The 27,205-nt window shown below is 34.3% G+C and overlaps 6 protein-coding genes across 8 annotated transcripts in view; 2 read left to right on the top strand and 4 right to left on the bottom strand.

The window, feature by feature from the left end:
• LOC135121775 (uncharacterized) overlaps nucleotides 1-19,157 on the bottom strand; it is a 66,996-nt gene extending 47,839 nt beyond the window's left edge. The window contains exon 1 of the mRNA XM_064046068.1: nucleotides 18,980-19,157. The gene's annotated coding sequence lies outside the window, so the exon portion shown is untranslated. The remainder of the gene's footprint in view (nucleotides 1-18,979) is intronic.
• Nucleotides 19,158-19,242: 85 nt separating this feature from the next.
• Nucleotides 19,243-20,832, bottom strand: LOC135121860 (dnaJ homolog shv). The gene is made up of 3 exons (XM_064046144.1): nucleotides 19,841-20,832; nucleotides 19,575-19,785; nucleotides 19,243-19,518 (listed from the first exon to the last, which is right to left on the bottom strand). The coding sequence occupies exons 1-3, from the start codon at nucleotides 20,636-20,638 to the stop codon at nucleotides 19,454-19,456; spliced, it is 1,074 nt and encodes a 357-aa protein (XP_063902214.1). The 5' UTR covers nucleotides 20,639-20,832; the 3' UTR covers nucleotides 19,243-19,453.
• A 60-nt stretch (nucleotides 20,833-20,892) lies between these two features.
• LOC135121846 (gastrula zinc finger protein XlCGF49.1-like) lies at nucleotides 20,893-22,453 on the top strand. Of its 2 annotated transcripts, XM_064046137.1 has the most exons (4): nucleotides 20,896-21,422; nucleotides 21,487-21,894; nucleotides 21,944-22,220; nucleotides 22,274-22,453. In XM_064046137.1, exons 2-4 carry the CDS (start codon nucleotides 21,528-21,530, stop codon nucleotides 22,389-22,391), a joined length of 762 nt encoding a protein of 253 aa, XP_063902207.1. In that variant the 5' UTR covers nucleotides 20,896-21,422; nucleotides 21,487-21,527; the 3' UTR covers nucleotides 22,392-22,453. The 2 variants fall into 2 exon arrangements, with proteins under 2 accessions (XP_063902200.1, XP_063902207.1); XM_064046130.1 differs by having other exon boundaries at nucleotides 20,893-21,894.
• Nucleotides 22,049-23,780, bottom strand: LOC135121939 (thialysine N-epsilon-acetyltransferase). Its single transcript, XM_064046210.1, has 2 exons — nucleotides 23,385-23,780; nucleotides 22,049-23,177 (listed from the first exon to the last, which is right to left on the bottom strand). Exons 1-2 carry the CDS (start codon nucleotides 23,463-23,465, stop codon nucleotides 22,755-22,757), a joined length of 504 nt encoding a protein of 167 aa, XP_063902280.1. The 5' UTR covers nucleotides 23,466-23,780; the 3' UTR covers nucleotides 22,049-22,754.
• A 23-nt stretch (nucleotides 23,781-23,803) lies between these two features.
• On the top strand, nucleotides 23,804-26,325 carry LOC135121829 (succinate--CoA ligase [ADP-forming] subunit beta, mitochondrial). Of its 2 annotated transcripts, XM_064046119.1 has the most exons (6): nucleotides 23,804-23,887; nucleotides 24,057-24,258; nucleotides 24,449-24,717; nucleotides 24,772-24,934; nucleotides 25,236-25,500; nucleotides 25,558-26,325. In XM_064046119.1, the coding sequence occupies exons 2-6, from the start codon at nucleotides 24,196-24,198 to the stop codon at nucleotides 26,145-26,147; spliced, it is 1,350 nt and encodes a 449-aa protein (XP_063902189.1). In that variant the 5' UTR covers nucleotides 23,804-23,887; nucleotides 24,057-24,195; the 3' UTR covers nucleotides 26,148-26,325. The 2 variants fall into 2 exon arrangements, with proteins under 2 accessions (XP_063902189.1, XP_063902182.1); XM_064046112.1 differs by lacking the exon at nucleotides 23,804-23,887 and having other exon boundaries at nucleotides 23,979-24,258.
• LOC135121924 (calcium load-activated calcium channel) lies at nucleotides 26,267-27,159 on the bottom strand. The gene is made up of 3 exons (XM_064046203.1): nucleotides 26,878-27,159; nucleotides 26,649-26,823; nucleotides 26,267-26,593 (listed from the first exon to the last, which is right to left on the bottom strand). Exons 1-3 carry the CDS (start codon nucleotides 27,014-27,016, stop codon nucleotides 26,356-26,358), a joined length of 552 nt encoding a protein of 183 aa, XP_063902273.1. The 5' UTR covers nucleotides 27,017-27,159; the 3' UTR covers nucleotides 26,267-26,355.
• Between the last annotated feature and the right edge of the window lie 46 nt (nucleotides 27,160-27,205).

Raw genomic sequence — 27,205 nt, 5'->3', positions numbered from 1 at the left:
GACGTCACCACAAAATTTTGCTGAATTAATCCGATCTAAAATGTACAAAATATCATGAGTCTCTTCTTGTGATTTATCATTCCATACATATTTTTTGGATTTCCATATACAGGGTGACCCAAAAAAATTAATGAATGCGTAAATGTATTTTATTGATTTAATCAGGAACTACAGAACCGAATGTTTTGAAATCTTGCAGATGTTTTAAGGTTATAAAGAGCATAATAAATTTTTAGTCAAAATATATTTGGTTATCTTCTCCAAAAAACTGATGACGTCAGCTCAAAAGTTTGCCGAATAAATCCTATCTAGAATGTACAAAATATGATGAGTCTGTACTTGTAATTTATCAATCCATTCATATTATTTGAATTTGCATATAACTTGAGTCACTTGGGTGACTCAAAAAAATAATTAATGCGAAAAAAGTCGTCACGTTTCCGAAAGCGAGGGGAGTACTGTCTAAACTCTTTAGACCATTTTTTTTACGTATTGCTAAAGGACCTTCATAAATATTGTTTAATCATTTTCATTTAAGTCTGATGGCGCCGTTGTCGTGATGTTCGGGAATTGATTGACTATTATTCCCTGATATACTTCCTTTCTATACGAAGTTACAAAATTCCATGGGAATTTTTGACAAATTTTAAATTTTTTGTTTCGCTCTAATTAACTTTCCTACTTTTCCTATTCAAAGAAAAATTGATTTCCATCTTTTCGGTCAATTCTTAACTATATCAGAAGACATTGTGCATTTGTTGTGTACAATTTGTACCTAAATTAGTAGGAGTATCAGATTATCAACATCGACTGAAATCTCATAGCTTCATAGCTTACGTGGATTTCACTTAGTTTTGAGATACGGCAGTCTTGCATTAAGTGCACACGTAATGTTCGGAAATGCAATACAAACATTTTGATGAATTTGAGCATTACGCAACTATTAAAAACCGTTTATACTTACATATACTAAAACTACATTAACTTTTTTATGCATTAATGATAAATTTAAGAATTCGGCAAATTTTGACTTACGTGAGTATTGCTCTCACAGTGCGATATATCGGTGATGACTAACGGGCGGAATAATATCTCAGACACTCGTACCAGTGCTGCCGCGTCGATACTTTGATTACAAATATATTTTTCTTTTGGACAGTGGCGTAACTACCGGTGTTCCATGTGTTCGCCGGAACACGGGCCCGCTGCTTCAAGGGGCCCGGTCCGGTCACACGAACATTTTTTTTTATTACATTTTTTTATATTATTGCCCTAATTACATCCCGAAATAAAAAATTCGAAAATGTGCGGTAATCCCAGGATCGATCGTTCATTGCTATTTACAAATTTTTTGCTGCAAAGGGCTGGACTTTTGGCGGCATCTCAATATCATAGACTCAATAAATTCGGGTTTTAGCGACCGGCACCGGTGTTCAAAAATGCAGCAGCATCTGTTTCTAATAAACCTGTCGCAGTGTCGCAATCCCATTGTGGCAAATCTAACACCCCATGTAGTAAATTACCAATCTTTATTCGACAAAAGTACGAGTAAAGCTGAAGAGTTTGTTTGGTTGAATGCGCTAATCTCAGAAACTACTGGTTCGAATTCAAAAAAATTTTTTGTGTTGGATAGTCCATTTGTCGAGGAAGATTAGAGGCTATATAACATTACGCTACGATAAATAGGAGTGAAGCAGCAATGAAAAATATCGGAAAAACGGGAAAATTATTCCTCTTTTGACAGCTTCTGTTGCTTACGCTGCTTAAACGGTTAAAATTACATAAAAATTATGTATGATGGAATTGTTCCCTTCTAAAAGTTCTAAAAAAAAGTCTGCGACAGCATATGTCTATCTTTTAAGGTCGACTCACCATAACCATTTTTATGGTAATGAAATTTGTTCTAAAATAATCTAATGTAAAATTCTTGTGTCACAGTGTTTGTAACCAAACTCCTCCGAAACGGCTTGACCGATTTTCATGAAATTTTTTGTGTATATTCGGTAGGTCTAGTAAACTATTTTTTATACCCCTAAGTGATAAGGGTGGCCCACTAAATTTGTTTTTTATTTTTTAGACAACATTTTTTATTTTTATTTTTTTAAGATTTGGCATCAAAATTTTCACCTTTCTACCACCAACCCCCATTTTTTAATAACGATATGAGTATCTTTGCTTTCATCCACAGATGCGCAATAGGGTTGCAAGATGGCTATTGAATATAATCATTGTCGTACCATAAATTTTTATGTATAATTTATAATTTAATTTAATTATATTATATATGTATTTATTTTAATTTAATTTTTTATTTAACTACCAAAATATTCACTAGAAATGCCAAAACAACGTTTGTCGGGTCGGCTAGTTTCTAATATGTATAATTGTATATATTTTAATTATATGTATTCAAGTGATTATTGTATTTTGTTTTTTTAGTTCAATGTTTCAGGTAGAATGATTTTAATAAAACGTAAGCCCTAATTGCAGTCTACTCATACTTTACTCATTATACTCGTATTTTTAAATATTTTTATTTCGGTGTTCATTAGGGGCCCCACAGTGTTGTAGAACACAGGCCCGCACTTTGATTGTTACGCCACTGCTTTTGGACTATATCAACATAATATAACATTTCAAAATCACAAATCTGTAGTCCTGTGGTTGAAAAATTAATAAGGGCACCGAGTATTATTATTTGAACTAATATAGTAATACAGAAGTAGTTTTTTTACTAGCTGGAAACCAGTGGCGGCTCGTGAAGTTTTCTTCAGAGGAGGCTCAAATTTGAAAAGCACTACTTTTTATATCTTTCATTATCTGATTAATTTTTTTTTTCATGCCCACGAAAAAAACACTCCTGCGTTGATAGATAAATAAACTATTGCATCGATTAGTCTTTTCAAAATTGCCCTATTTTCACCAACTTTCTCGTTATAGTTCTCAATATCCCTCTTATAAGCGGAATCTAAAGTAGTAGATGTGATTTTTCATGCCTTTCTATAGCTCTTAACAAATTTTGTATATTATTATAGCCTGTTTTATCCCAAACGGAAGATTTATCACTTGTGAATAATACACAATTCCAACAGTATAATTTGTTTCTTAAAACCGAAGCCGTTAACAATTTGGTTTTATTATAATTATTTTCATGAAATGCTCTGTTTTGCTTTCTACCTGTCATTACCATTAATGGGAGTGTTGGTGTTGGTCTCCCCTTTTGTTTTATAGTTATATTTTTATCACAATCAAAGCTACTAAATTAATTTTTTAATAGATAATTTACGTATCTGCACATGAGACTGAATTATTTTCGTTGCTCATTCTCGTTAAGTATCAGTAATATTAATATGCCGATAATACCAACTGTTTTTAACGATCAGAAATAAAATGCAAATAAATGATACAAAAAACACCTTAGGCTTTACGTAGGTACTACACCACTCACCACTGAATAGGTAGCACGCGAAACCACCTCAATGTTTTTCCTATTTACACCCGATGGCGCGAATTAATAAGAAAGAGATAAAATTATCCGTGCGACTTGATCTGAAAAGAGATGAACTAGCCGGAGGCTAGCGGCCTGAAGCGGCAGCCTGATCAACGTTTTAGCCAATGCAGCACTGAATGATGATGCGTCAAGGTCTACGGTCTCAATAGCAAGATGCATTCTCGGCGGAGGCTAGCTTCTACCGCTGAAGCCAAACGCGGAGTGGTCTGAATTATGATTGTAAGGGCGCAAATATAATTTTTGTTTGACATTTTAACCTGATATATGATGAAAGTAAATTAAATCAAACAAAATATCCTGAAAAGTAACAAATGTCTACAAAAATACAAATTCTTTCATCGAAAAAATTAGAGGAAGCTCAGCTCCAAAAAACAGAGGAGGCTCAGCCTCCCCTGCCTCCTCTGAGGAGCCGCCACTGCTGGAAACACTCCTAGAGACGCACTGGCTACGACCTTGTGGACCAGATCAAAGAGTCCCCGCTACTCGCCGTAAAACACACCTTACTTCGACTGGAGAATTGCAGCCGCAAGATAAATTTCCGCGCACTGGTGATGAGCTAGACAGCGGATTTCTGTCGGGCTACGTCACGATTATAGGTGGGGACGCGCTGGATCGCCGGGACTCAGTAGCGGGTGATAGATAATCACTGAATTGAGAAAGTATGCAAATGAGGTGACCGTAGTGTGTTCTACCTGAAGGTTGTGGAATCGTACAATTATGTAGGAGTATTATATTAATGCAATTTCAGAATAACAAATAAATAACCGAATTTGGATTTTTTACAAAACTGCCTAACTTGTTTCAACAGCTATAATTACTTACCTTAAGGCTCCGCCACACAGTCATTAAAAGATGCCAAAATAAGGCAAAACGCCAACCCATTTTGCGCCTTTATTTTAACAATTGAAGAGCAGGGCGATACATGTGCGTGCTCATGACATAAAAATCTTTAAGGAAGAGTCTTGTATTTTTTAAAAAACGTAGCAGTTTTTAAAATAAAAAATAAAGTGCGTAAAACCCCAGCGGATTTTTAGCGAAAACTATAACTCGGTGTGCTTTTAAAAAATATCGAGGTGATAGAGAATTTTTTTCTACTTTAGGCGCCATTCTTCGTTTTCTGTTAAAATGTTACTTCTTTTAGTTATTGTAAAAAAACTGCAAAGCATTTTGGGCAAATTTTGGTAAGTTAGGCAACCCAAAATATTAGCTGAGGCGGTAAGCTGTAATTTATGGCCCACACAATAGAGCACCTTTTAAATACCTTAAGCTTATTTGACCACCCTTTGAAGTACCTGACAATAGCATCCCTAACTAAAAATTACTAAAGGCACTATTTTTTACATATTAATAAAAGAACATGGTCCTGTTAGTGCCATTCAAGTCAGCAGTGTTCAAATAACCATCCTGGTAAGGATTTTCGTCTATTCTTTATAAACGGTGCTTTGAATATTTCGTAAATTCCAAGGTTGGAAGAAGTCGGCCAAGATTTATTCAGTTAAATAATTGCTGAAACAAAATTGATGCAGGTTGCAGGATGTTGAAAGTTAGAATTTTGCTGCATACTTTTCGCTCTGTAGTCATGTACTTATTATTTTTAATATAACAGCAATATGAATGTACCCTCTGGATTTGAAACAAAGGACGGTGACATCGTCAAAATTATTTGATTTATCAAAAAACTTAGTGGACCAGTTTTCTATGATTGCGATCGTACTTATTAAAGATTTTATGTTTTTTGCTTTCAGTGTCTTAATAATTGTTTCAAATATGCAGAATAATGATTAAATAATTAAGGTACGGAAGAAACGTTAAAAACAAAATTACTCTTAGTCCGGTCCGTCGCGTCTCGGCCGTCCCTGGCACGTGGCATGGTTTACATTTACTAAGCTTTATGAAGGGTCGGCTGTAAAGTACTTTAAACGTCAAAGCCATAAACGCCTTATAGGTTTGAGGAAACTATAATTGCACACAGACTCAAACAACAAAAACACACAAAAGTTTAATGTACACAACCTTTACAACACTTCAGTTGCTTATGTTTATCATATAACTGGTTGCTGAACTCGGTAATACGAAAAACCCGCAAGTTCTGGCAAAAAAAAACCTTAACTGATTAAGGTAGGGAGTTAGAGGTGATACTTCTCTTGTCAGATGCAGATTTTGAAGATTTGGATTCGTACTTGTGTACGGACCCGAAGCTTTAATTTTTCAGAAAAGTCTACTAATCAATCACTTAATAGTCGGCTCTTCAAATTTCACACAAAAGTACTACTCTATCTTGGACGGAAAATATTCCCAAAGATACACTCTGACTTGATATTGGACAGAGTAGTTAAAACATGCTGATTAATTATTACCATCTTATTGTTATTAAAGATTTTTTTGTGTACTAAAATGTTTTCGTTATGCCTTGTAGTTTTTGTAGCCTGCCAGTCCCAATAAACACTAAATTGAATTTCTAAAGGCGCAATTCCACTGAGGCAACATTGAACGACATGTTGCTGGATACTTCTTTCCTAGTGTTGCCAATTGTAGGCCTGCGACTATGCGGCATTGACACATGCTGCACACAATCTTTCCATAGAAGGAACACACAACTACATTAATTGAAATTGTGTGCCACATTGTCGCACGCCTACAACAGGCAACACTAGCCAACAAGTATCAAGCAACATGTTGTTCAGTGTTGCCTCAGTGGAATTCCGGCTTAACGTACCATCGTATTTGTAGATAGACATTAGATATACTTGTGACCAGGTACTCGACGTTTATAGTCATTTTAATGGTAATCTAAAACTTAACTAAAGCCGGACATGTTGCTTGATACTTGTTGCCTAGTGTTGCCTGTTGTAGGCGTGCGACAATGTGGCATAAAATTTCTATTAATGTCGCTGTGTGTTCCTTCTATGGAAAGATTGTGTGTAGCATGCGTCAATGCCGCATGCTACATGTTGCCTCAGTGGAATTCCGGCTTAACTAACTATGCATTTAATCAAAACCCTGATAAATGGATCTTTACAAGAAATTACATCTAACTCATAACCACGATACGATACATACTTAATACGAGTAGGTATAGCAACAATGCGCTCCAACTAAACGCGGGGGTGGAGCGGAATTGTTGATTCGGTGGTGCCAAAAAGACAAAATTAGCAGGAAGTGTTGTTCTGTCACCATATACTCGCATCGCACCAAATTAGTCGAATCGATCACGTATTTGATTCTGTGTTTAATAAAACATTTTTTACTTTATTTTTAGGTATACCTAAACTTTATTTTTGTGGTGAGTTACTTGTGTTATTACTAGACAGCGGATTTCTGTCGGGCTACGTCACGATATAGGTGGGGACGCGCTGCATCGCCGGGACTCAGTACCGGGTGATAGGTAATCACTGAATTTAATTCTCACTTGATTCCATAAATACAAATAACGATTTATTAATCAAACGGCTAAGTAAATGAGAACTGGAATTAACAGCAGAGTGCAACGAAGCAGTGTTATTCTAATCTCAAATAAACGAAGTGCAGCCGGTAACTGCAATAAATTCCCATCCCGTACGAGCCGTACCGAGTTTGGCCTTGTCTAGCCCGACAGAAATCCGCTCTCTAGTTATTACGGGTACGAAGGTTGTGGCACCAAACTGTAAAAATGTTTGCGAATGGCAATAAAAATTCCCAGAAGGACAGACCATTAATGATTATTTTTGTGAAAAGCATTTCCAACTAGAATTTAATGTGAGGGTTGTGAAATTGGGTCCCTAACGTTGGAAGTTATGCTAACAAGGTAAGTGTACGTACTATTAAAAAAAAAAGAAACAATTAAAGCAAGAATAAAAGTGATAGGAATTTATTAACCCTTGACTGAAAAAGATGGATGAACCGATTTCAATGTGGTTTTTTTGTCTGTGGCACCGTCGCTCCCAAACAGATGAATCGATTTCGGTGTAGTGTGTTTTAACTGAAAGCAGTGACGGCGTAAAAGGGGGACGGTGGGGGCGATCCACCCCAGGTACCAAGCACCAACGGATGACAACGACAACTCATTCGCACAGCCAGAGAATATTTGCAGAAGAATCACTCTGCAAAAACATACGTATCAATAAATAAACAGCTATAGTCGCCTCACCACTTGATATATAACTTTGACTAAAGTTATAAATCATAACAACAAAGAAACCCGTCGGATTTAAGTACCTATTTTACCACAGTAAGTATACCTCCCTCTGATAACGACGTTAATGCACCCCATCCTTTTATAAATATAATAATATCTTTGATAATTCATGAACACAATTATTACTATCAAATTTAATTTAATTTAATTAAAGACGCTCTGCAGTGGGATCGTACTCATTTGAGGAATAATATGTATATAAATATTATTGTACAAATAAAGCAGGTAAAAAAGGATGGGGTGCATTAACGTTATCAGAGAGAGGTATCTAGCCTAAGCTACTTACTGTGGTAAAGTACTTAAATTCGACAGATTTCTTTGTCGTTATCTAATCTAATACTATTAAACGAGCAAAGTTTGTATATTATTAAACGAGCAAAGTTTGTATATATATAGTGAACCAAGAGTTATAAGGTTATATGGCCATCATAAAATCATCCCATTGTGTAGAAGTTAAGTACTTTACAATAGAAAAGGTTTTAGGGTCGTAAATAACGTGTCCACTGCAGCTCGACCGGCTCTTGTGGTTTCGTTCAGGGGCGGCTTTCACTAAGTATGAAAATCCACCACTCCACTATTTCTTTACTACCTGCAGCCGCTGAGGGTTCCGAAATAACCACTCGCTTTGAAAGCCGGCCCTGTTAAATATGAGCAAGAAATGTTTAGAAGATGATTTATTGCCAACCGGTAAGCTTAGTGCGAACCACACAAAGGGGGTATTTATTTGCGGTCAACTACTTTTATGATGGCCATATAACCTTATAGCTCTTGGTTCACTATATATGTAATGGGTTTCTCGAAAACGGCTCTAACGATTTCGATGAAATTTACAGGTTAGGGATTTTTTGGGTCAAGAAATCGATTGATCATAGTTTTAACTTCTGAAAATTACAGCTTCATGCATTTTCAGCAATTTTCAGGCAGTGAATTATATTTGTTGCTAGGCAACATCAGATGACACTACACGAACACGAGATTGTTTTATATGAGAAGTTTGGGTGACAGTCTGACAGTACGTTTGACGTACCTTTTTATCTTCAATTGTACGTACCGAAACATACTCCACTGTATAGAGGACGTTGAAATTCACCTCCTGAGGTGAGAAAATTTACCAAAAACTAAACAGTGAGCGGATAAAAGGCACACGAAAGTGTGTTGAATTGAGATTATTTTGTCAAGCATTCATTTCAGAGGTTCCACGGTCAGTGTCAACATGTGATCGTTTTCGGGGATGGGACCGTGTTATTTGAGTTTTTGGGCTCAACGTTTCGCACACTTTCGTAAATGGCATCTTCGGGAGCAGGGTTGAGATTGAGAAATTAGGAATAACACAAAAGAGCACGGTAACTCAGTATGTTAACCACACCAGAGGCGAAACTCTTTTGGCAGTAAGAATGTGGTTGTGACCTTTTTCTAGAGTCGAGAGAGAGAACTAGGAAAAAAAAACGACAGAGAGAAAACTTGGGTAACAAATGAGATGTCAAACAATAATTCCAGTTTTCTGTTCTTTAATCTCTACATGTCACTTATCAGTGTTTAAAACAAAGACTGCTTATGGAATTTCTTTTTTAATGTGTATTTTTAAGTAGCGCGTGTACTTCAAAATGCATACTATACGCATATTTATCTGTCCTAATCTGATCTAATACTACCAAACGAGCCGAGTGAAACTCGGTCAACCAGATATTGATTTATAATTTTAGCCAAAGTTTCTTAAAGTGGTGAGGTGACTATACCTCCTTGACTATCGATGTAGGGCAATTGATGATATTCTCTTAACATTTAGTGTTATTTAACCTAAAACTATGCTAACGTCATCAAAAGAAGATCTTCATGGAATAGTTCCAAATTTGATAAAAATCTACGATGAATTTTCTGTAGAGAACATAATTTTGGAGATTTTATGACTAAGGGGCCAATTCCAACTCCTATTTTGATTGAAAAATTTTAATCTATGATTTTAATTTAATCATTAAATACCTTTACCTACTGCAGTTTTTAGAAAAGAAACAAAATTATGGAATTCAAACTTATATGAAGAAAATAAAAACTTATTTCACTGAAATTGCGTTTTTGATGTCCACAATTGAAAAAACCTGTGTATATAAATCTGCCATAAAATTTTTAAATTATGCTCTTGCCGTGTATGGGACGATGTGCAACAAAATTTTGCGCATTTTCTTTGTTGTCGATAAGCCTTTAATGTATCCATCACTGATCAATTTGCAAGTTGACGAACTTCGGTCATTAAAAACCAGTAATCGAATGAGTAATCAAATTTTATAAACGTCAGGTAAATGTCTGTTTATTTTACACATGGCTGCCTACAAAACTGGCAACAAAAATACCGTAATAATTTATTCTTTTTTAAGAAATACATATAGACTAATTTAAAGCATAAGCTTTAAACCATCAAAAGATGATAAAAATTCAGTAAAAATTTTAACTCTGAATCTTTACTCAAACATGAGTTAACATGGTGTATACATACAATTTAACATGGGAATCCCTATGGCCACTTTTGAAAAAATGCAATGCCAAAACAAAATGAAATAATAAATATACGAAGTAAATCGGTTGTTGACTCTTAGATTATAATTATCGCATATTGTTAATAGTGACCGGACGATTTAGGTCGAAATCGGAAAAATTACCCCCCCCCCCCCCCCATTTCTTACTACTTCAGGTGGGCGTTGATTAATAAGGTCAGCATGCAACATATACATACATAGATTATACGCTCGATGGCAAGCGTTTAATTATTATATATTTGATGTGACGAGGACGATGCGTCAACTTCGTTACCTTTTTATTTTCATTTATGATATGATATCGTTTGGCATTTAAAGTGTCTTTGAAGATGAAAATGATCTTTCTACGTCTACAATACCTACTTAGCGGAAGATGATGGAATTTATAAATTGTTTACATATGTATATGTGACATCGACTTTACAGTAACCAACTTTGAGTACCTTTTTGAATAACAAAATTTTACTGGTGGGCATAACAATGAACGCTTGAACTCTTCTATATTTTTTACTCATCAGTCACTGTGTGGCGAAATGTATACTCTAGGCAGTCACGTAGATAAATACGTCTCAGTGTATCCGCGTGGTGTCGAACAGTATAGAAGCGATCGGCCAGTCACACAAAGATCCACTGGCTCCGTTTCAATTTACATATACTTGTCCAAAAGGTATAAGGTTATATGACCATCATAAAAGTAGTTGACCGCAAATAAATACCCCCTTTGTGTGGTTCGCACTAAGCTTACCGGTTGGCAATAAATCGTCTTCTAAACATTTCTTGCTTACATTTAACAGGGCCGGCTTTCAAAGCGAGTGGTTATTTCGGAACCCTCAGCGGCTGCAGGTAGTAAAGAAATAGTGGAGTGGTGGATTTTCATATTTAGTGAAAGCCGTCCCTGAACGAAACCACAACAGCCGGTCGAGCTGCAGTGGACACGTTATTTACGACCCTAAAACCTTTTCTATTGTAAACAACTTAACTTCGACACAATGGGATGATTTTATGATGGCCATATAACCTTATAGCTTTTGGTCCACTATACATAATAATTACCCAAAAATCGAATCTTATCAACACAACAAATCGACTTTGTCAAGAAAACAAGTAAGTATATACTGAAGTCGGAATGGAAATAGCTGAAGCTATGCTGTCAAATGCCAAGCACAGCTGATTGTTTTGCGGTCACTGGCAAATGTAGCTTTTCCGCCGTGCGTTGCTCATCACTGACGCACCGTCGTAGGTTTGACCTACTATTTTTTATGGGTTTTTCGAAATATCCAACCATCCGAGAACTTTAAACATTTCATTGCTTAAGTTTATAGCAACAATCCCAGAGGAATTAATGAAACCAAACAATCGTTCACATAATATAAACCATTAAGAACATACTATCTAAAAATATGCGTTTTTCTGAATTTATCAGTCGTTTCGTCAAATTGAAAACCTGTACGTGACTTCAGATTTAATTTTTTCTTGACCAACAGCAAGTATGGAATTAAGCAACTCATTCTGAATTATTTTCAAAGTCCCTTTCAAATTAACATTTTTCTATAAATGCTCTTTAAAAATAATTTCAACTTCCGCCACAAAGTTCATGGAATATGCTGGGATTTTTCCTGTGTCGTTTTCATACCAATACGCCACAAAATTTTACCCACTCTAGAATTTTTGATACAGTGTAACTGTTCCACGAATGTTTTCTCGACATTTCATGACCTCTAGAGTACGAAAAAAGTACATCTCTTGTTTCTATCCGTCTGTTTGTCTGTAGGGCGTTTAAATTGTTGTAAAATTTTGTAGATTCTGGATTCTGGATTCTTAATTTATGGGAGCTGACCGTAGCCAGCCGGCACTTAGACCTCGCCTTTGAGTCCATTGTACCTTCCCCAAGTCCATATCAGGGTGTTTTCCCCCTCCTCTACTCGTCAAGCCACCCAACTGCTTGAATGTACTTGAGTAATGCAGAGGGTGGAAACTCCCTGATATTTGCCATACTAGGACAGATGTCCCCTAGTATAGATTCCCTGTAGGAGGCTAGGGCTGGACACTCACGAAGAATGTGCTCAGCTATTTCCTCTTCTTCATTGCATCCACGACAGATTGGGTCTGTTACCACCCCTATCGTATGTAGATGTTTGTTAAACTGGTAATGTCCTGTAAGGAATCCTACCAGTTTACGCAGTTTGTCCCTTGAAAGTGAGAGATAAAATTTCGTCAACTTACGGTCTGGTGTCGCCATACAAGCTCTACTATGCCGACAGCTGCTCAACTTCACCCATATCTGCTCATGGCGTCTCTGGGTATATTGCTTTACGAGTTCGTTCGAGAGGGCGACCGAAGGCGTGATTGCGGGTTCGGGTCCCCAGAAGGGCATGCGCGCGGCTCGCTTCGCCATCTCATCTGCCCTCTCGTTTCCTTCGTTGCCACTGTGTCCTTTGATCCAACAAAGTTCCACACTATTCCTCTGCGTTACATACTTTAGCGTTTGTCTGCACTCCCAAACCAGCCCGGATCGAATCATACAGCTGTCCAGGGCTAGTAGTGCAGATTTGCTGTCAGTAAGTATGCGTATTGATTTGTTGCCGATTTCACGTTCAGCAATGATTCTAGCTCCCAGCATTATTCCCATCAGTTCTGTTTGTAAGACAGACGTGTGGGTGCCGAGAGGTACACTGATTGGTGCGTTCAGTTGTTCGGAGTAGATGCCGGCTCCTGAACCACTATCTGTTTTGGCACCATCGACATAGATATCTATGTCGGCTCGTCCTTCTGAATTATCATTCATTGATATTCTATATGTCTTCTCATATATTAATTTTGTGCCCATTCGGTCACAACCCATCCTTAACAAGGGTATTCTGTTGAACGCCTCCGTTAAGATCCGAGTGTGCTTCGTTGTGCGGCCTTGCTTGTTCCATACTCCCAGAGAGTGAAGTCTTACTTCTTAGAGACGTCGTCATTGCCGCTTCCTCTATGTAAAGGTTAAGAAGTGCTAAGCAAAGAAGAGTCTCCAGAGCCGCTGTGGGAGTGGTCCTCATTGCTCCTGTAACACTGAGACACGCCATTCTCTGAACGTGTTCAAGTTGCCGGGCTGTTGTTTTTTGTCTGGCGCTGGGCCACCAAACTAAAGCTACATAGCACAGCATCGGTCTGACTATTGCCGTGTAGATCCAGAGGGCGATCTTGGGATTTAAACCCCACGACCTTCCCACCACCCTACGACATTGCCAAAGAGCCGAGCGTGCTTTTTCCACTTTATCATCTACATACTTCTTCCAATTCAGTCGCCAGTCCAATACAACTCCCAGGTATTTGACTTCGTCCGAAAGTTGAAGCGTTGTGTTAAATATTTTTGGCATCTGTAGTGTGCCAATTTTCCTTTTCCTAGTAAACAGGATTAGTTTCGTTTTCTCTCCATTAACGGAGAGGGTATGCCTTTTTCGAAATATCCAACCATCCGAGAACTTTAAACATTTCATTGCTTAAGTTTATAGCAACAATCCCAGAGGAATTAATAAAACCAAACAATCGTTCACATAATAAACCACTAAGAACATACTATCTAAAAATAGCACTATTTGCGTGTTTCTGAATTTATCAGTCGTTTCGTCAAATTGAAAACCTATACGTGATTTCAGATTTAATTTTTTCTTGACAAACAGCAAGTATGGAATTAAGCAACTCATTCTGAATTATTTTCGAAGTCCCCTTCAAATTAACATTTTTCTATAAATGCTCTTTAAAAATAATTTCAACTTCCTCCACAAAGTTAATGGAATATACTGGGATTATTCCTGTGTCGTTTTCATATCAATACGCCACAAAATTTTACCCACTCTAGAATTTTTGATACAATGTAACAGTTCCACGAATGTTTTATCGACGTTTCATGACCTCTAGAGTACGAAAAAAGTACATCTCTTGTTTCTATCCGTCTGTCTGTCTGTAGGGCGTTTAGATTGTTGTCAAATTTTGTAGATACGTAGGTATGTAAAAGTAAAGAAAACAAATCTTTATTTACATCATATTACTTACAATTTATGCACGTCAAAGATATAATTATAATAATACAGGTCAAAATATAGTACAGTAACACGATGATAATGTTAAGAATATCGTGTAGATGGTAAAACGCTAACCACGATTTGTCTGATTATATCCCCACCTACAATGGGATGACGTCATCTTCAAATTTTACAATATCAAATATTATTTAAATCGCGTTTGTAGTTTATGAATACGTTTTGATTCTTTGAAAAAAAATCAAAAATGAATACCAACGTTTTACAATTTAACTTTGAAATTGCAAAACCGAATGCAGACGTTTTAAGGTTATCGTAAGCATGGTAAATCGTTAATCAAAACTTTTACGCCTTCCTAGACGTCCAGATTTTTCGAAAAAATCAAAATTATATAAAAAATAACATTTTACAAATTACCTCTAAAATTGCAAAACTCCTCCTAAATTATTCAAAATTTATCTGTTTGTGGCCCTCCTAAAAGTTTATGACGTCATCTTCGCTACGATTTGGTCTAATAAATGTTATTTAAATTTTATAAAGTAACACACTCCTACACTTGTGATTTATGTATCAGTTTTTAGTTTAGCCTAGACATTCATATTTTTGGAAAAAAGTCAGAACTGTAAATATAACAACATTTTATACAATTAAACTTTGGAAGCAGAAAACCGAATGGTTCGAGATTTCGCAAACTTTTATTAAAGTTTTCGTAGGCATGATAAATCGTTAATAATTAAACTCCTTCCTTCTAACCCCAAGTTGGTGACGTATCAGTAAATTTTACCCGATACATCCCATATAAAATCTGCACAACATTATGAGTCTATGCTTGTGGTTTATTAATGCATTCATTTTTTTTTGCTTTATAAGAGTTACCACAAGAGAAAATTTGCAAAATAAAATTTTATCATTTTTCAAAGAAGCGGGCAAGGGAAGTTCTGTTAAAATAACTTTCAACCAACTTTTTTCTTACGTTTTCATTGTGTTGTTAAATTGCATCTCTGTAGACGCTACAAAGCTGAATGCGAATGGCCTCCAATCTCAATTACCGTAAGCATTAGGAGCTCTATTGAAAGGGTAAATAGCCATGCCATAAATTATTATTTTAGGAGTGCCTAACTTTGGCTCATGGGATTTTTCAATATGTTTCAAGACGTAAAGTCTCCTTCATTAATTAATTACAGACTTACTTTTATGAAATTTTAAGTATTTAACTGGGTGTTCACACACCTTACACGATACAGCCTGATTTCGAAATATCTACAATAAAAAAATGGCGAATAGCTCATTGGGGAACATAATAGAATAAAATAAAAATAATAATAACAATAATAACATTGTCTGGAATACATTAACTCCTCCCGACGGTGGTTCTCATGTAAACAAAAGCGCGGTCCTTCTCGAAGGTTTCCATCACCGCTTCCAGGCTCTTCTCCGGCCGCCATCACCCACAATGAGTCATCAATGCCCTACATACGTATGGGTTTATTTCGTAACAATACATATAAAATTTGACAACAATCGGTTCAGTAAATAATTTCGGAATACGATATATGTGTCAGTTTAATAAAAATCGACAAAATCAGACGACAAACGGATGGAAACGTTCGACCTATTTTTTCGTATTTTAGGCGTCATAAAACTTAGAGAAAATAGATGAAAACGATAGAAGTACTTTCAGCAGGGCGCAAGATGCATTGTATAAAGTGAAAAAGAAAAAGAATGTAATGAAGAATAATTTTATTACCCAAGTAGTGGTGTAAGATTAGTTATTAGTTTGTTAGTCTATTATCCTTTTGTGTTTAATTTTGTAGAAAAATTACACACCATACTCACACGCAATAATAATGTATGTGTATTAACCACAGACAAAGAGCATTCTAATTACATATTTCAAATGTGCGATTTACTATACAAAATTGTAATAGAAACGAAAAATTAAATTTCGCTAATGCTCTGTAATTGAGCTATTTTTTGATTCTGCTCATTTTATTTAGCGTCAAAGTTTTAAAATAAAATAGAGGTGAATTAGGGGTTACTAAACCACAGACAGTGTAGGCTGTTATGCTTTAAGCTTTATTTATCATTAAAATTTTGTTATGATCTGAAGCAATGGTCGGAAGTAATTCAATGACAAATAATTCATTACTGTAATTCAATTACCTTTGAAGTAATGAATAATTGTAATCTGTGAGTAATTCAATTATTTTTATAATTGCTTTTACAAGTACTTTTAATTCACAACGATGTACGAATCGTTTACGTACCTGTTGGGATTATTAATATACCTGGTTCGTCCCCACAAAGAGAAGATTAACCTAGTAGGGAGTTAAAATCTAAAGCGAATTTATTAGGAAACCATGATACAGCTCTTCAAATATTATTTTAAAGACTTTGAGATGCATTGATTTGGTTGATATCCGTGATGCTCTGTTATTAGTTAAACTAAATCTATAAATATCACTTTATAGTTTTGAAATTTGCTTTAAAACTTTACTTAACAAGAAGAAAAAAAAACAATTTTGGCAAATGTTTTGTGTAATTTGTAAAACACAATTTTTGCCAGTGTTGCATTTGTGAACTTTTTTACAAAATATGTATAATAATCTCTTTCCACATCTTTTGGTGTGACGCGTGTATTACCTGTACTCATTTTAATAGGAAAATATAAAAACATCCAGTTTTTTTCCCTTTTCAACCTGTTATAAGACTGTAAAAATCTCGAAAAATATAAATTTCAAACAAATCAATTTCTTCAAATAAAATTGAACCATATGTATAGTATTAGTTTATATCAATATCAGTACTGTAATAATATATTTCAGCTAGCACTTACTTTGCAAAACTTAAGTTTTTCGGTTAATTACTAAAGTAATTCATTGGCTCATTTTTGACTGGTAAGATTCATGTATTGTCTTTGCCATTTCTATTGAAACACCACCTGTTGATTTTGCTTAAAATTTAGCAATTGGTAACAGCTTTCGGTTGATTGACAACGGCTTTTAATTCGAAAATTGTCTGAATATGAACATTGCCAAATTTACGATTAACAGGTGGTGTTTCAATGGAAATGACAAAAACTATAGGTACCTGTTGTATTCATAGGATTAAGTTTAATTTCACTAAATATTTATTGTATTTGAAATCATCATAGAAATGCAGTTGAGTTGGAAAATGTTAGCTCCCCAACTTTTGTTGTGGACAATAATGTCCAAGCGGATTTTTTCAAATTTCCTCTAGATAATTAAACTCCCTCAGATGAAGATTTGATAAAGATACTTTTTGATCATTTTTTAAAGAATAAAATTAGACTAGATCTATTGAATCAAAGTGCTCCATATTTTAGAGACATGTTTATAAAATATAATACAACAATTCCATTTAGCGCCTCAGTGAAAAGAATATTTAGAAGTATTTATTAGTTTTATTTTAACTTATTGATGTGAATATGTAACAATTGCGTTAATAAAATAAATCGTTCACTGCCTTTTTCATTCCAACGCGTTTTTTCTTGACCCTTTGGATGTTAGAAAAAATAATGTACCTATACAACAAATATCTAAAATTGTCTCCTCATCAAATTTTTCAAAGTGCAGAAAGTACTTTTAAAAGTAATGAGTAATTATAATGAATTATTTTTGAAAAGTATTTGTTCCAATCATTAATCTGAACACTTTTCTCGTGGGACAAATAATGTAGATAGGTAGATAGTATACATTTATATCAATTTCGATACATGCACTATTAACGTTATGACAACATTATTGTGTGCCTCGTAATTAAAAAATCGCTTTATTCATTAATTTTTAAGTTATCATCTGTAATAAGGGGTTAGATCGTTATTTTTTAAATACTAAAAATTCAGTTGCCGACGCTTTTCAGTTGCACAGTGAACGCTCTTCTAGCTGTGTGTCCAAAAATTACGCCCAATAGCGTTGATGTTGTAAATGAAAACACAAATTTTAATTCTGTAATCACTAAATTCATGTATAGAGGTATTAGGTACCACAATTCGAAAAAAATTTGTTATGTAGGTTCTAAAGTACATTACACAATTTCATTCCAAAAAATTTTATTTTTTACGATAACTCTCGTATGCGTGAATTTAAAAATATCGATTCACTATTAAACTTGAGATGGGGGGAGGTGCGGTCACACAAAAACGCGAAGACTGACCGACTATTCCACAGGCCGTGAAACGCAGAGAAAACATGAAATTAAGACATTCGTTAAAGTAATCTGCGCCGAAAAATTGAAATGGTAAATCTATCAAATAAATAAATCACGTTTCAACTTTATGCATACGGGTTATCATAAAAAAATTGTAAAGGGACAAAATGTTAATGTCTTAAAACTACATAACAAACATTTTAAAATTTATTAACAGTCTCATATGAAATATGTACACATACCACAATAGGTCATACTCCTTTACGTTACCTATTTTATTTTAATAAGTTGTCAAAAAAAATAAAAAATGCAGAACCATATTTCATACTTGTTCTCAAAAAGTAAACTTGTTTAAAATGTTGGTAAGATGACACTCATTTTATTGTGATGATTACAGAAAATTTACAAAATTTTATTTATTGATCTCCAACAAAATGATGACATTTCATTTTTTTTGTACGAAAAACACAAAAAATTATGAATTCTTATTAACATTGGATTTTTTTAATATATTTTTTTATTTTTGTTTTGTTTTTGTCAAATGTATGTAGTAAGATTTAGAAGTACTTACATATTTTAATATAAACAGTTCACAAAAAAACACCAACTGTTGGCGTACCTATCACTTTAACAAATAACGCGTCGCATTAATGTTTCTGCAATTTGATAAAACATGTACGTTACACCCACTTGATGTTCCTATCTGTAACATTCCTCTATCGTTTCTGAAAACTAAAATGAACTGTGAATATCATTCTATTATGGTGTTAATATGTACCTATTTTATATGCAGAGCATGCCCAACAATATTCACAACGTAATAAAAGACCAACAAATGGTAAATACAATATATTACAAAATTGTCCTATACAATTCATAAGTAACTCAACAAAGAAAAGTAAATTCTGTAGAAAAAATTTCTAGTGAACAGGTATGGGTTTTGTACACAAAACAAAACAGGCAATAAATTATCTCACATGTACACACAAGCACACCTCACTTACTAGTCTTTGTAATTTATTTACAAAAATGACTATTTTATAAATTAAAATCCTCTAAGTCCATTGTATACTTTGTTGTTTGAGCTTTGATTTAAAATCTTCTTTATAGCTACAAAATATAAAAATCAGTAATTTCAATAATCAAATGTGTAATATAATGAGTACCTTCTTTATCAGACTCAGAAAGCTCTGGTTTAGGAAATTCAACATCAAATGTAATATATAATGTACCATGCAGATTATTATTGTCATAATTAGGCATGCCTTCTCCTTTCTTTCTGATTCTGGCATTGGGCCATGTTGTCTTATCTCTACTTATTGAAACCATGTGTCCATCTAAATGTTGTAATTCCATTGTAAAGCCAACTAATGCATCCTACAAAAAAAAAAAATAGATAAAAATTTATCACTACTGTAATGTACATTCTTACCTGCAGGCTAATGGTTATATTAGTATAAAGATCATCCCCCCTTCGTTCAAAAATAGGATGAGGTTGTGTCTTGATCCTGAGTATTAAATCACCAGGATCCCCATCAAGATGAGGTTCACCTTCTGCTGTGAACCGCGTTTCCTGTCCATCTACCATTCCTGGCTCTACTTCCATTTCCAGAATTCGTTCTTCATTGACTAGTTTAACATTAGGACATTCATCACAAACTGTTTGTTGCATCATTTGGAATCTCCCGGGCCCCAAATTTCTTGTAATCATTTCTTGTCTGCAATTACACTTGCGTGTACCTTTAGCTGCTTTCATCACAGGTTTATTTCTTGTTATTTCAATAAAAGTTCCGGTGTATAAATCTTCCAAAGTGACGGCTACGTCCATAATCACGTCAGCGCCTCTGGGGGTTTCATGTTTTTGTTCACCGCCACCAAAATGAAATCCAAAGTCTCCAAAAAAGCTAGCAAAAGGATCCATACTGCTGTCCATCATTCCGTCGCGCTGAAGGCAGTCTTCGCCACACCGATCATACTTTTTTCGTTTCTCATCATCAGAAAGCACTTCGTAGGCAGCGCCCAAGTCTTGAAATTTCTGTGACGCTTCAGGATCTTCCTTGTTCTTATCTGGATGCAGTTCTTTGGCTAACCTACGATATGCCTTTTTGATTTCATGTAAACTTGCTGATTTTGAAACCCCTAATATTTTGTAAAAGTCTCTACCGGCTAAAACGGCAGTTAATGAAATAAATAACAACAACGTTAAAATTGGCCAACAGTTCACTTTCATTGTTATTAAAAATCACCTCACATATCACACAATAAATTACTAAATTACGAAAGTTTTATATTAATGCTGAATAGCTCACGAATTGACGACGACCATCTCAAAACATGTGGATTGCTCTGATTGGTTAAATTAAAATTAAATGACGATTAGAACAGGATAGGCAACCAACATTTCAAAATGAATACACTGAAAAATTCTAATTGATAACTTTTCGTTTCTTTTGATAATATCTTGTATTGAAAAACTTTAACTTTATGAAGGTTAATTACAAATTTTATTTTTTGGGGTTCAATCTTTTTAGATTTCAATAAGGTGGCTACGCACACTTCTGACAGTTGACGTATGACTGTTTGACATCATAACAAAACCTAACCTTTGAAAATTCTGGACCGTAAACTTGTACATAATTGGTTTGGTTTTTACGTAAGGATTAAGTATTCTGTGATGATAAATTATGGCTCAAATGTTGTGTTGTTTGTGCACTGGCGAAGTAACCACTCCAGAATATGACCTACAGAAGACGTTCACATCATGTTCTCAAACGTCTCTTCTAGTGCTGTTACAAAGCTGCATAGACGAAGAGTGTTTTATTACCAATTATTTAATTTGTAAAATGTGTTACCTTTTATTAAATGAGTTAGACAATATTAAATTAAGGGTGAAAAACATCGAGTACAAACTCAGAACGTACATGTGCAAATACTATAAAAGTAATTGTATCGAACAAAGAGACGCCAGAAATGTAGATACCGTCACTGAAGAAGATACAGACCATTTAAAAGAAGTTAGTATTCAAAATCTCAAGGAGACCAACTTAGAAATAAATCACATTAATTTGGATGATTCAGGGCACAATTTAAAAACTGAGGCAGTGAAATCAATAATAGACATGAATCCTTCACTAGATGATATTACATGGCTGAGTTCAGAAGAAACACTAAAAAAAATTAAAAAGAATGATGAAAAGAAAAACTTAACAAAAAAAAAAGTGAATGATTTAGATAATGCAAAACCTTATGTGTGCACAGAATGCCCAAAAACATGGAGAACATTAACAAAACTTAAAAATCATCTGTTATCGCACAATGATGAAAAGCCATATGTATGTGAAATCTGTGGGCAAGCTTATAAACGTCAGCAAGCACTAACAATCCATGTTGGTATGCATAAGGGTATTAATCCATATACATGCATTTACTGCAAAAAATCATTCACACAGAAAGGGGCTCTTGCAAGGCATACACCAATACATACAGGTAAATCACATAAGATTTTAAATCTTACAATTATTTTAATAAATTGCAGGTGAATTTCCATTCCAGTGTGATCTGTGTGGGAAAAGATTTGTTCATCACACTTCTTTTAATATTCACAAGTTAAGTCATTCAGGGGAAAAATCATACAAATGTGAACGTTGCGGTTTGTTTTTATTATCAGGATCTCACCTTAAAAGGCACATGAAAGTACATACTGGTGAAAAGCGCTTTAGTTGTGGCACTTGTGGTAAAAAGTTTGCAGAAAGATATAATTTAGCAGTTCATGAGAAACTGCATCTCGGAGTTTCTAAGAAGAAAAAATACCAGTAAGTCTACAAGTTTAAAACAATTTAATTAACTACTGTGAGGTTTTTTTAAGGTGTCATATTTGTGGCAACATATATGGTGGTCAAGTCATGTTACAGGAGCATTTATTCAATGTGCATCAAAAAATACAATATCCAAATACACCAAAACAATCTGATCTAAATTTATAAGTGTTAATTTGTCATTTTATTTCTGTATTGCACAAATTGTTTCAGATAAAAAATTATTAAAATATTCGAACGTTATTGAAATCATGGGTTGTAAAGCAGCTTTTATGCGCAGTGTAGTACAAAGTGCGTTTGAGCCATAATCCATTTTCTTATTGATCACACTGAAAACTTATACTTGGCACATTTTTTGCCACTTTGAAAATGTAAAAAGTATTGTCTCTAAAAATTGTAAAACCAAAGTATAAGTTATTTACACTGCAATTTTAAATCAATTTGGTTGGTTCTGCATACTGCTCATTTTATGTTTTGCTATGGTACTAGTGTTTATTTTAAAATTAATTTAACTTTAATAAACAAAAACGCTCACGTAAACATTTTATTTAAAGCATCTTCATTTAGTCGGAAAAGTTGCCACTTTTCCGAAGTTGTTAAATTTTCAGCGCCTAAACTTTTATAAAAATCTCCTGCTGGATTCCAGGAGAGAACATGAAAATCTAATCTTTTACTTGCAGATTCATGAGCTATTTTTGCTACTGCCATAAATAATTGTTTGCCTATACCAATTTTACGGTAAGCAGGTTGGATGTATAGATCTTCAAGAAAAACAGACTTTCCTAGCCAGGTGGAATATGCGGTATAATACAGTGCATATCCCATAATGTGACCATCTGACAATTCTGCCACCAGACATGTGAAAGCTGGATTGTCGGTGTCAAAACCATCCTTCATTAGTACTTCTGCATTGATTTTTATTTGATTTTCAAGTTTCTCAAACTCTGCAAGATCCTAAAACGTAAAACATATAACACTCACAATACTATAATTCTGACAATAAATAATATGACATATATTTACATAAGTTGTTCTTTTAAAAAAGTGAAGTATAAAGTTTATATGAAAAGGTGCAAGTGCAGATTCCCGTTACTATGATTGAATCAAAATTGTTTAAATATGATGGTAATAGATGTGGAACATCTTGTGATAAATATCTACCTTAATCAGTTTGAAAACCTGTATCATGTCTTCTTTCTTGGCTTTTCGAATGGTAACATTTACTTCAGAGCACTTCAACATTGTTAAGCTTGATAATAATAATTTATTTGCAGTAATCCAAGGACAATAAAAAATGATGACATACCGTTAATAAATCTATTCTCAATGCTCAGAAAGACTGATAAGATAATGTAATCTTACGTTTATTTAAATGTTGCTTCTATTTGAACTAGCTCAATATCACAACGTAAACTGCAATGTAAATTGAGTCAGAGTGCACAAATTTTTAAACTTGTCTAATGTATCTTGTTTATCAATTGCTTTCATTTTTATTGGCACAATAACACTTCAGTTAAATTAAGCAAACTTTTTGTAATTTGTTTGTGTTATATAACAGCTGACAAAAACCTACGCAAGCTGTCACGCAATTGCATTATTATCGTACATTTTCGTTATTGCAAACAATAAATAAAAAAAAAAGTTTATATGAACTAGTGGCCAAGGTTCAATCATTATGTTGATTTGTTGAACTCTGAACAGTTTTAAAGTTCTAGGTTCTACTTGTCAATGTAATCTACTTGTACACAGATGTTCTTTGATCAAATCAAAACATTATTTTTTCGATAATGTGCTGAATTAACACGGTTAATTAACGTCCGCCTTTTGTTACAGTTTTTGACATGTTTTTGACAAACTTTAAAAAGAAGTGAACTTGCGATCTTGCGATACCAAAATAACAAATCAAAAGTACCAAAAGCTTTGTCAACTGTGAAGTCCGCCCTGTTACTTGTCAACTTTTTTTGCGATTGCAATGGCTACGATGCTTCGAAGTGCTGTTTTAGCTGAACATATTCTTTTAAAGAATGCTACAAAAGTAAGTAAACTCTTAATACGCCATGTTTATATCATTTCCTGTAGATTTTTTTGTTTAAACTTGAGCTGCACAGTGGAACCTTTTGGCCTTGAACATTTGGACCATTTATTTTTAGCTAAAAGTGTCAGCCCTGCTGTCGAAATTATTTATAAATTTAATTTTTATTACATAAGAAATTTCAATTTTGTAGGTTTTGGGATCAACGACTTCAAACTGGCAACCCCAAAAACAGCAAACAAGAAACCTCAATGTCCATGAACACATTAGTTATACTTTATTGAAGGATGCTGGTATTCAAGTTCCAAAATTTGGAGTTGCTAAAACTAAGCAAGAAGCGAAAAAAATTGCACAAGATTTAGCTACTAAAGATATTGTACTTAAAGCGCAAGTATTAGCAGGAGGGCGAGGCAAAGGTCACTTTAAAAATGGCCTTAAAGGAGGAGTCAGAATGGTGTATTCGTAAGTTTTTTTTTTAATTTTTACTTCTTACAAAATTTACAACTTTAATTGTAGCCCTGAGGAAGCTGAAGACATTGCTGGTCAAATGCTTGGTCAATATTTAATCACAAAACAGACAGGTGAAAAAGGACGCATTTGTAATGCAGTAATGGTTACTGAAAGAAAATTCCCTAGAAAAGAATTTTACTTTGCTATTATGATGGAACGCGCGTTTTCTGTAAGTTCCAAATATTTGAATCTGAGGTCATTTCTGTTTAACCACTGAGGTGGATGTTACTCTCATTCAAAACAAAAATAATAATTCCAGAAAAGAAGTGCTATTAGAAAAGTACTAGGGGGTCAAACTATGTAAAAAATCTTGGGCTACATTGTGTTATACTTTTGAATTAGCAAATTGTTGCCAAAATTAATTATTTTTATTAGTAGGGTAAGAGTAATTAGTACCACAGTGGACATATAGATATGACTGTGGATATATATCTATGCTGGTGTTTTCAGTAATGAATACTACTTTATAGGGGCCAGTAATTATAGCATCATCTCAAGGTGGTGTTAATATTGAAGAAGTAGCTGCAGAAAATCCTAATGCCATTTTATACGAACCAATTGATATAAGTAAAGGTCTGAGCAAGGAACAAGCTGAAAAAGTAGCTGTTAAAGTTGGTTTAAGCTCACAGAAAGATAAAACTGCAGACATGCTGTTAAAAATGTATGATTTATTCTGTAAAAAAGATGCGCTACTAATCGAGATCAACCCTTATGCTGAAGATGCAGGAGAAACTTGTAAGTATCTTGTTTTGATTTTTCTAAAAGTTGCTAATTAAAATGCATTTTTAACAGATTTCTCTCTTGATGCAAAATTCCGCTTTGATGACAACGCAGGTTTTAGACAAAAAGAATTGTTTGCATTACGTGATTGGACTCAAGAAGATGAAAAGGAAGTAGCTGCGGCCAAATTTGATCTTAATTATATTGCTTTAGATGGAAATATTGGTTGCCTTGTTAATGGAGCTGGATTAGCAATGGCTACTATGGACATCATTTCTCTTCATGGAGGATCCCCAGCAAATTTTCTTGATGTCGGAGGTGGAGCTACTGCACAAGCTGTAAAGGAAGCATTTAAAATCATCACTGCAGATCCAAAGGTTCACGCAATTCTTGTGAACATTTTTGGAGGGATTATGAGGTGTGATGTAATTGCTGAAGGTATTATTGCAGCTGCAAAAGAATTAAATCTGAAAATGCCAATTGTTTGTCGTCTGCAAGGCACCAATGTTGATGATGCTAAAGTTTTAATAGCTAGTTCTGGGTTGAAAATTTTGCCTGTTGATAATTTGGATGAAGCTGCGCGGTTGGTGGTCAAATTATCCAATATAGTTAGTTTGGCTCGTGATGCCAAATTAGACATTAATTTTGAAATTCCATTGTAAATGTACATTAATATTATATAAAAGTTGACACTGCAATCATTGTCCTTCAGTTATTATGAAGTGTTAGTGAATGATGCACACATTGATTTCTGTAAAACTGTGAAATTATGCAGTCTGTATATTGTTGTAATTATTTATTTATACACACGTTAACAATAAATTATTCCTAAATGTTGAATATCTCTTCACTGAGCATCTGGAAAATGAGTTACTTAAATTGTCCAGGTGCAGGTCCAAATATACTGTTTCCTTGCTTTGATGCTGCTCTAGAAGGTGCAAAGCCTAACAGTTTTTGAATATTTTGTCTAATTGACATTGTACACAATATATACAAAAATATAAAAGAACAATCATAATAATCATCACCCGGCAGATTACGATGGCTTAAACCTTGTATCCACGTTAATGGCAAAAATGGTAATCTTGCTACAACTCTTCCGTCAAATCTAAAATTCATAAAAAGGAAAACTATTGCATTCAACAGGTACCAGAAAAACGTACATGCTATTAAACATACTAAGTAAAGCAGTAAAAGCAAAACCAATGGCAAACATTGATTTCATTTTTACTAATGATAGATCACGGTTATTGTTTTTCAAACGTTCTTCTTCTCTCTCAATTTTCTTTTTGTGTTGTTTATCGAGAGAATCCCCGTGAGCTTCTTTACGTTTTTCAACTATAACAAAATTTATATATCTTGTTTATACATAATTTTATAAAAGTCACATACGTCTTTTGCTTTGTCGCTCTACTTCTGTTTTTAATTTCTGATATTTTTCAGTTCGATAAACCATTAACCAAGTTAAACCCTCACCCAACAAAGCGGTACATATTGATATAAAAACAATAAGTAAAGTGTCTGCCCACATATTTCAACTTTGCAATGTCCTACTCACAACAATCTTAGAAGAAATATTAGCGGAAGGTTTTTAATTTCACAAAGCTACGTTAAAGAAAATTGGCACATTGACAGCCATTTGACAGAAGACATAGTGACATGACTTTACGACTTTACTACTAAAACCTGCTAAAACAAGAATGAGCTAAAAACACTAGTG

This window comes from Zophobas morio, unplaced genomic scaffold (genome assembly GCF_036711695.1).
Source record: "Zophobas morio isolate AGI-343-1 ecotype UQ-CSIRO unplaced genomic scaffold, CSIRO_AGI_Zmor_V1 ptg000005l, whole genome shotgun sequence".
In the NCBI taxonomy this organism is placed as follows: Eukaryota; Metazoa; Arthropoda; class Insecta; order Coleoptera; family Tenebrionidae; genus Zophobas; species Zophobas morio.
The sequence above is the reverse complement of the archived record's forward strand: the minus strand, read 5'-3'. Positions and strand labels throughout refer to the sequence as shown.

Excerpts from the sequence above, each read along its gene's own strand:
- LOC135121860 (XM_064046144.1), bottom strand. The coding sequence starts at position 20,638 with ATGAAAGTGAACTGTTGGCCAATTTTAACGTTGTTGTTATTTATTTCA. Across the intron at positions 19,786-19,840 it reads ATATAACCATTAGCCTGCAG|GATGCATTAGTTGGCTTTAC; the intron begins GTAAGAATGTAC and ends TTTTTTTTGTAG. Across the intron at positions 19,519-19,574 it reads TTCTGAGTCTGATAAAGAAG|CTATAAAGAAGATTTTAAAT; the intron begins GTACTCATTATA and ends TATATTTTGTAG.
- LOC135121846 (XM_064046130.1), top strand. The coding sequence starts at position 21,093 with ATGGCTCAAATGTTGTGTTGTTTGTGCACTGGCGAAGTAACCACTCCA. Across the intron at positions 21,895-21,943 it reads GCATACACCAATACATACAG|GTGAATTTCCATTCCAGTGT; the intron begins GTAAATCACATA and ends AATAAATTGCAG. Across the intron at positions 22,221-22,273 it reads TCTAAGAAGAAAAAATACCA|GTGTCATATTTGTGGCAACA; the intron begins GTAAGTCTACAA and ends GGTTTTTTTAAG.
- LOC135121939 (XM_064046210.1), bottom strand. The coding sequence starts at position 23,465 with ATGTTGAAGTGCTCTGAAGTAAATGTTACCATTCGAAAAGCCAAGAAA. Across the intron at positions 23,178-23,384 it reads AGGTTTTCAAACTGATTAAG|GATCTTGCAGAGTTTGAGAA; the intron begins GTAGATATTTAT and ends TTTACGTTTTAG.
- LOC135121829 (XM_064046119.1), top strand. The coding sequence starts at position 24,196 with ATGGCTACGATGCTTCGAAGTGCTGTTTTAGCTGAACATATTCTTTTA. Across the intron at positions 24,259-24,448 it reads TTTTAAAGAATGCTACAAAA|GTTTTGGGATCAACGACTTC; the intron begins GTAAGTAAACTC and ends TCAATTTTGTAG. Across the intron at positions 25,501-25,557 it reads TGAAGATGCAGGAGAAACTT|ATTTCTCTCTTGATGCAAAA; the intron begins GTAAGTATCTTG and ends CATTTTTAACAG.
- LOC135121924 (XM_064046203.1), bottom strand. The coding sequence starts at position 27,016 with ATGTGGGCAGACACTTTACTTATTGTTTTTATATCAATATGTACCGCT. Across the intron at positions 26,824-26,877 it reads AGAGCGACAAAGCAAAAGAC|TTGAAAAACGTAAAGAAGCT; the intron begins GTATGTGACTTT and ends ATTTTGTTATAG. Across the intron at positions 26,594-26,648 it reads CTTAGTATGTTTAATAGCAT|ATTTGACGGAAGAGTTGTAG; the intron begins GTACGTTTTTCT and ends TATGAATTTTAG.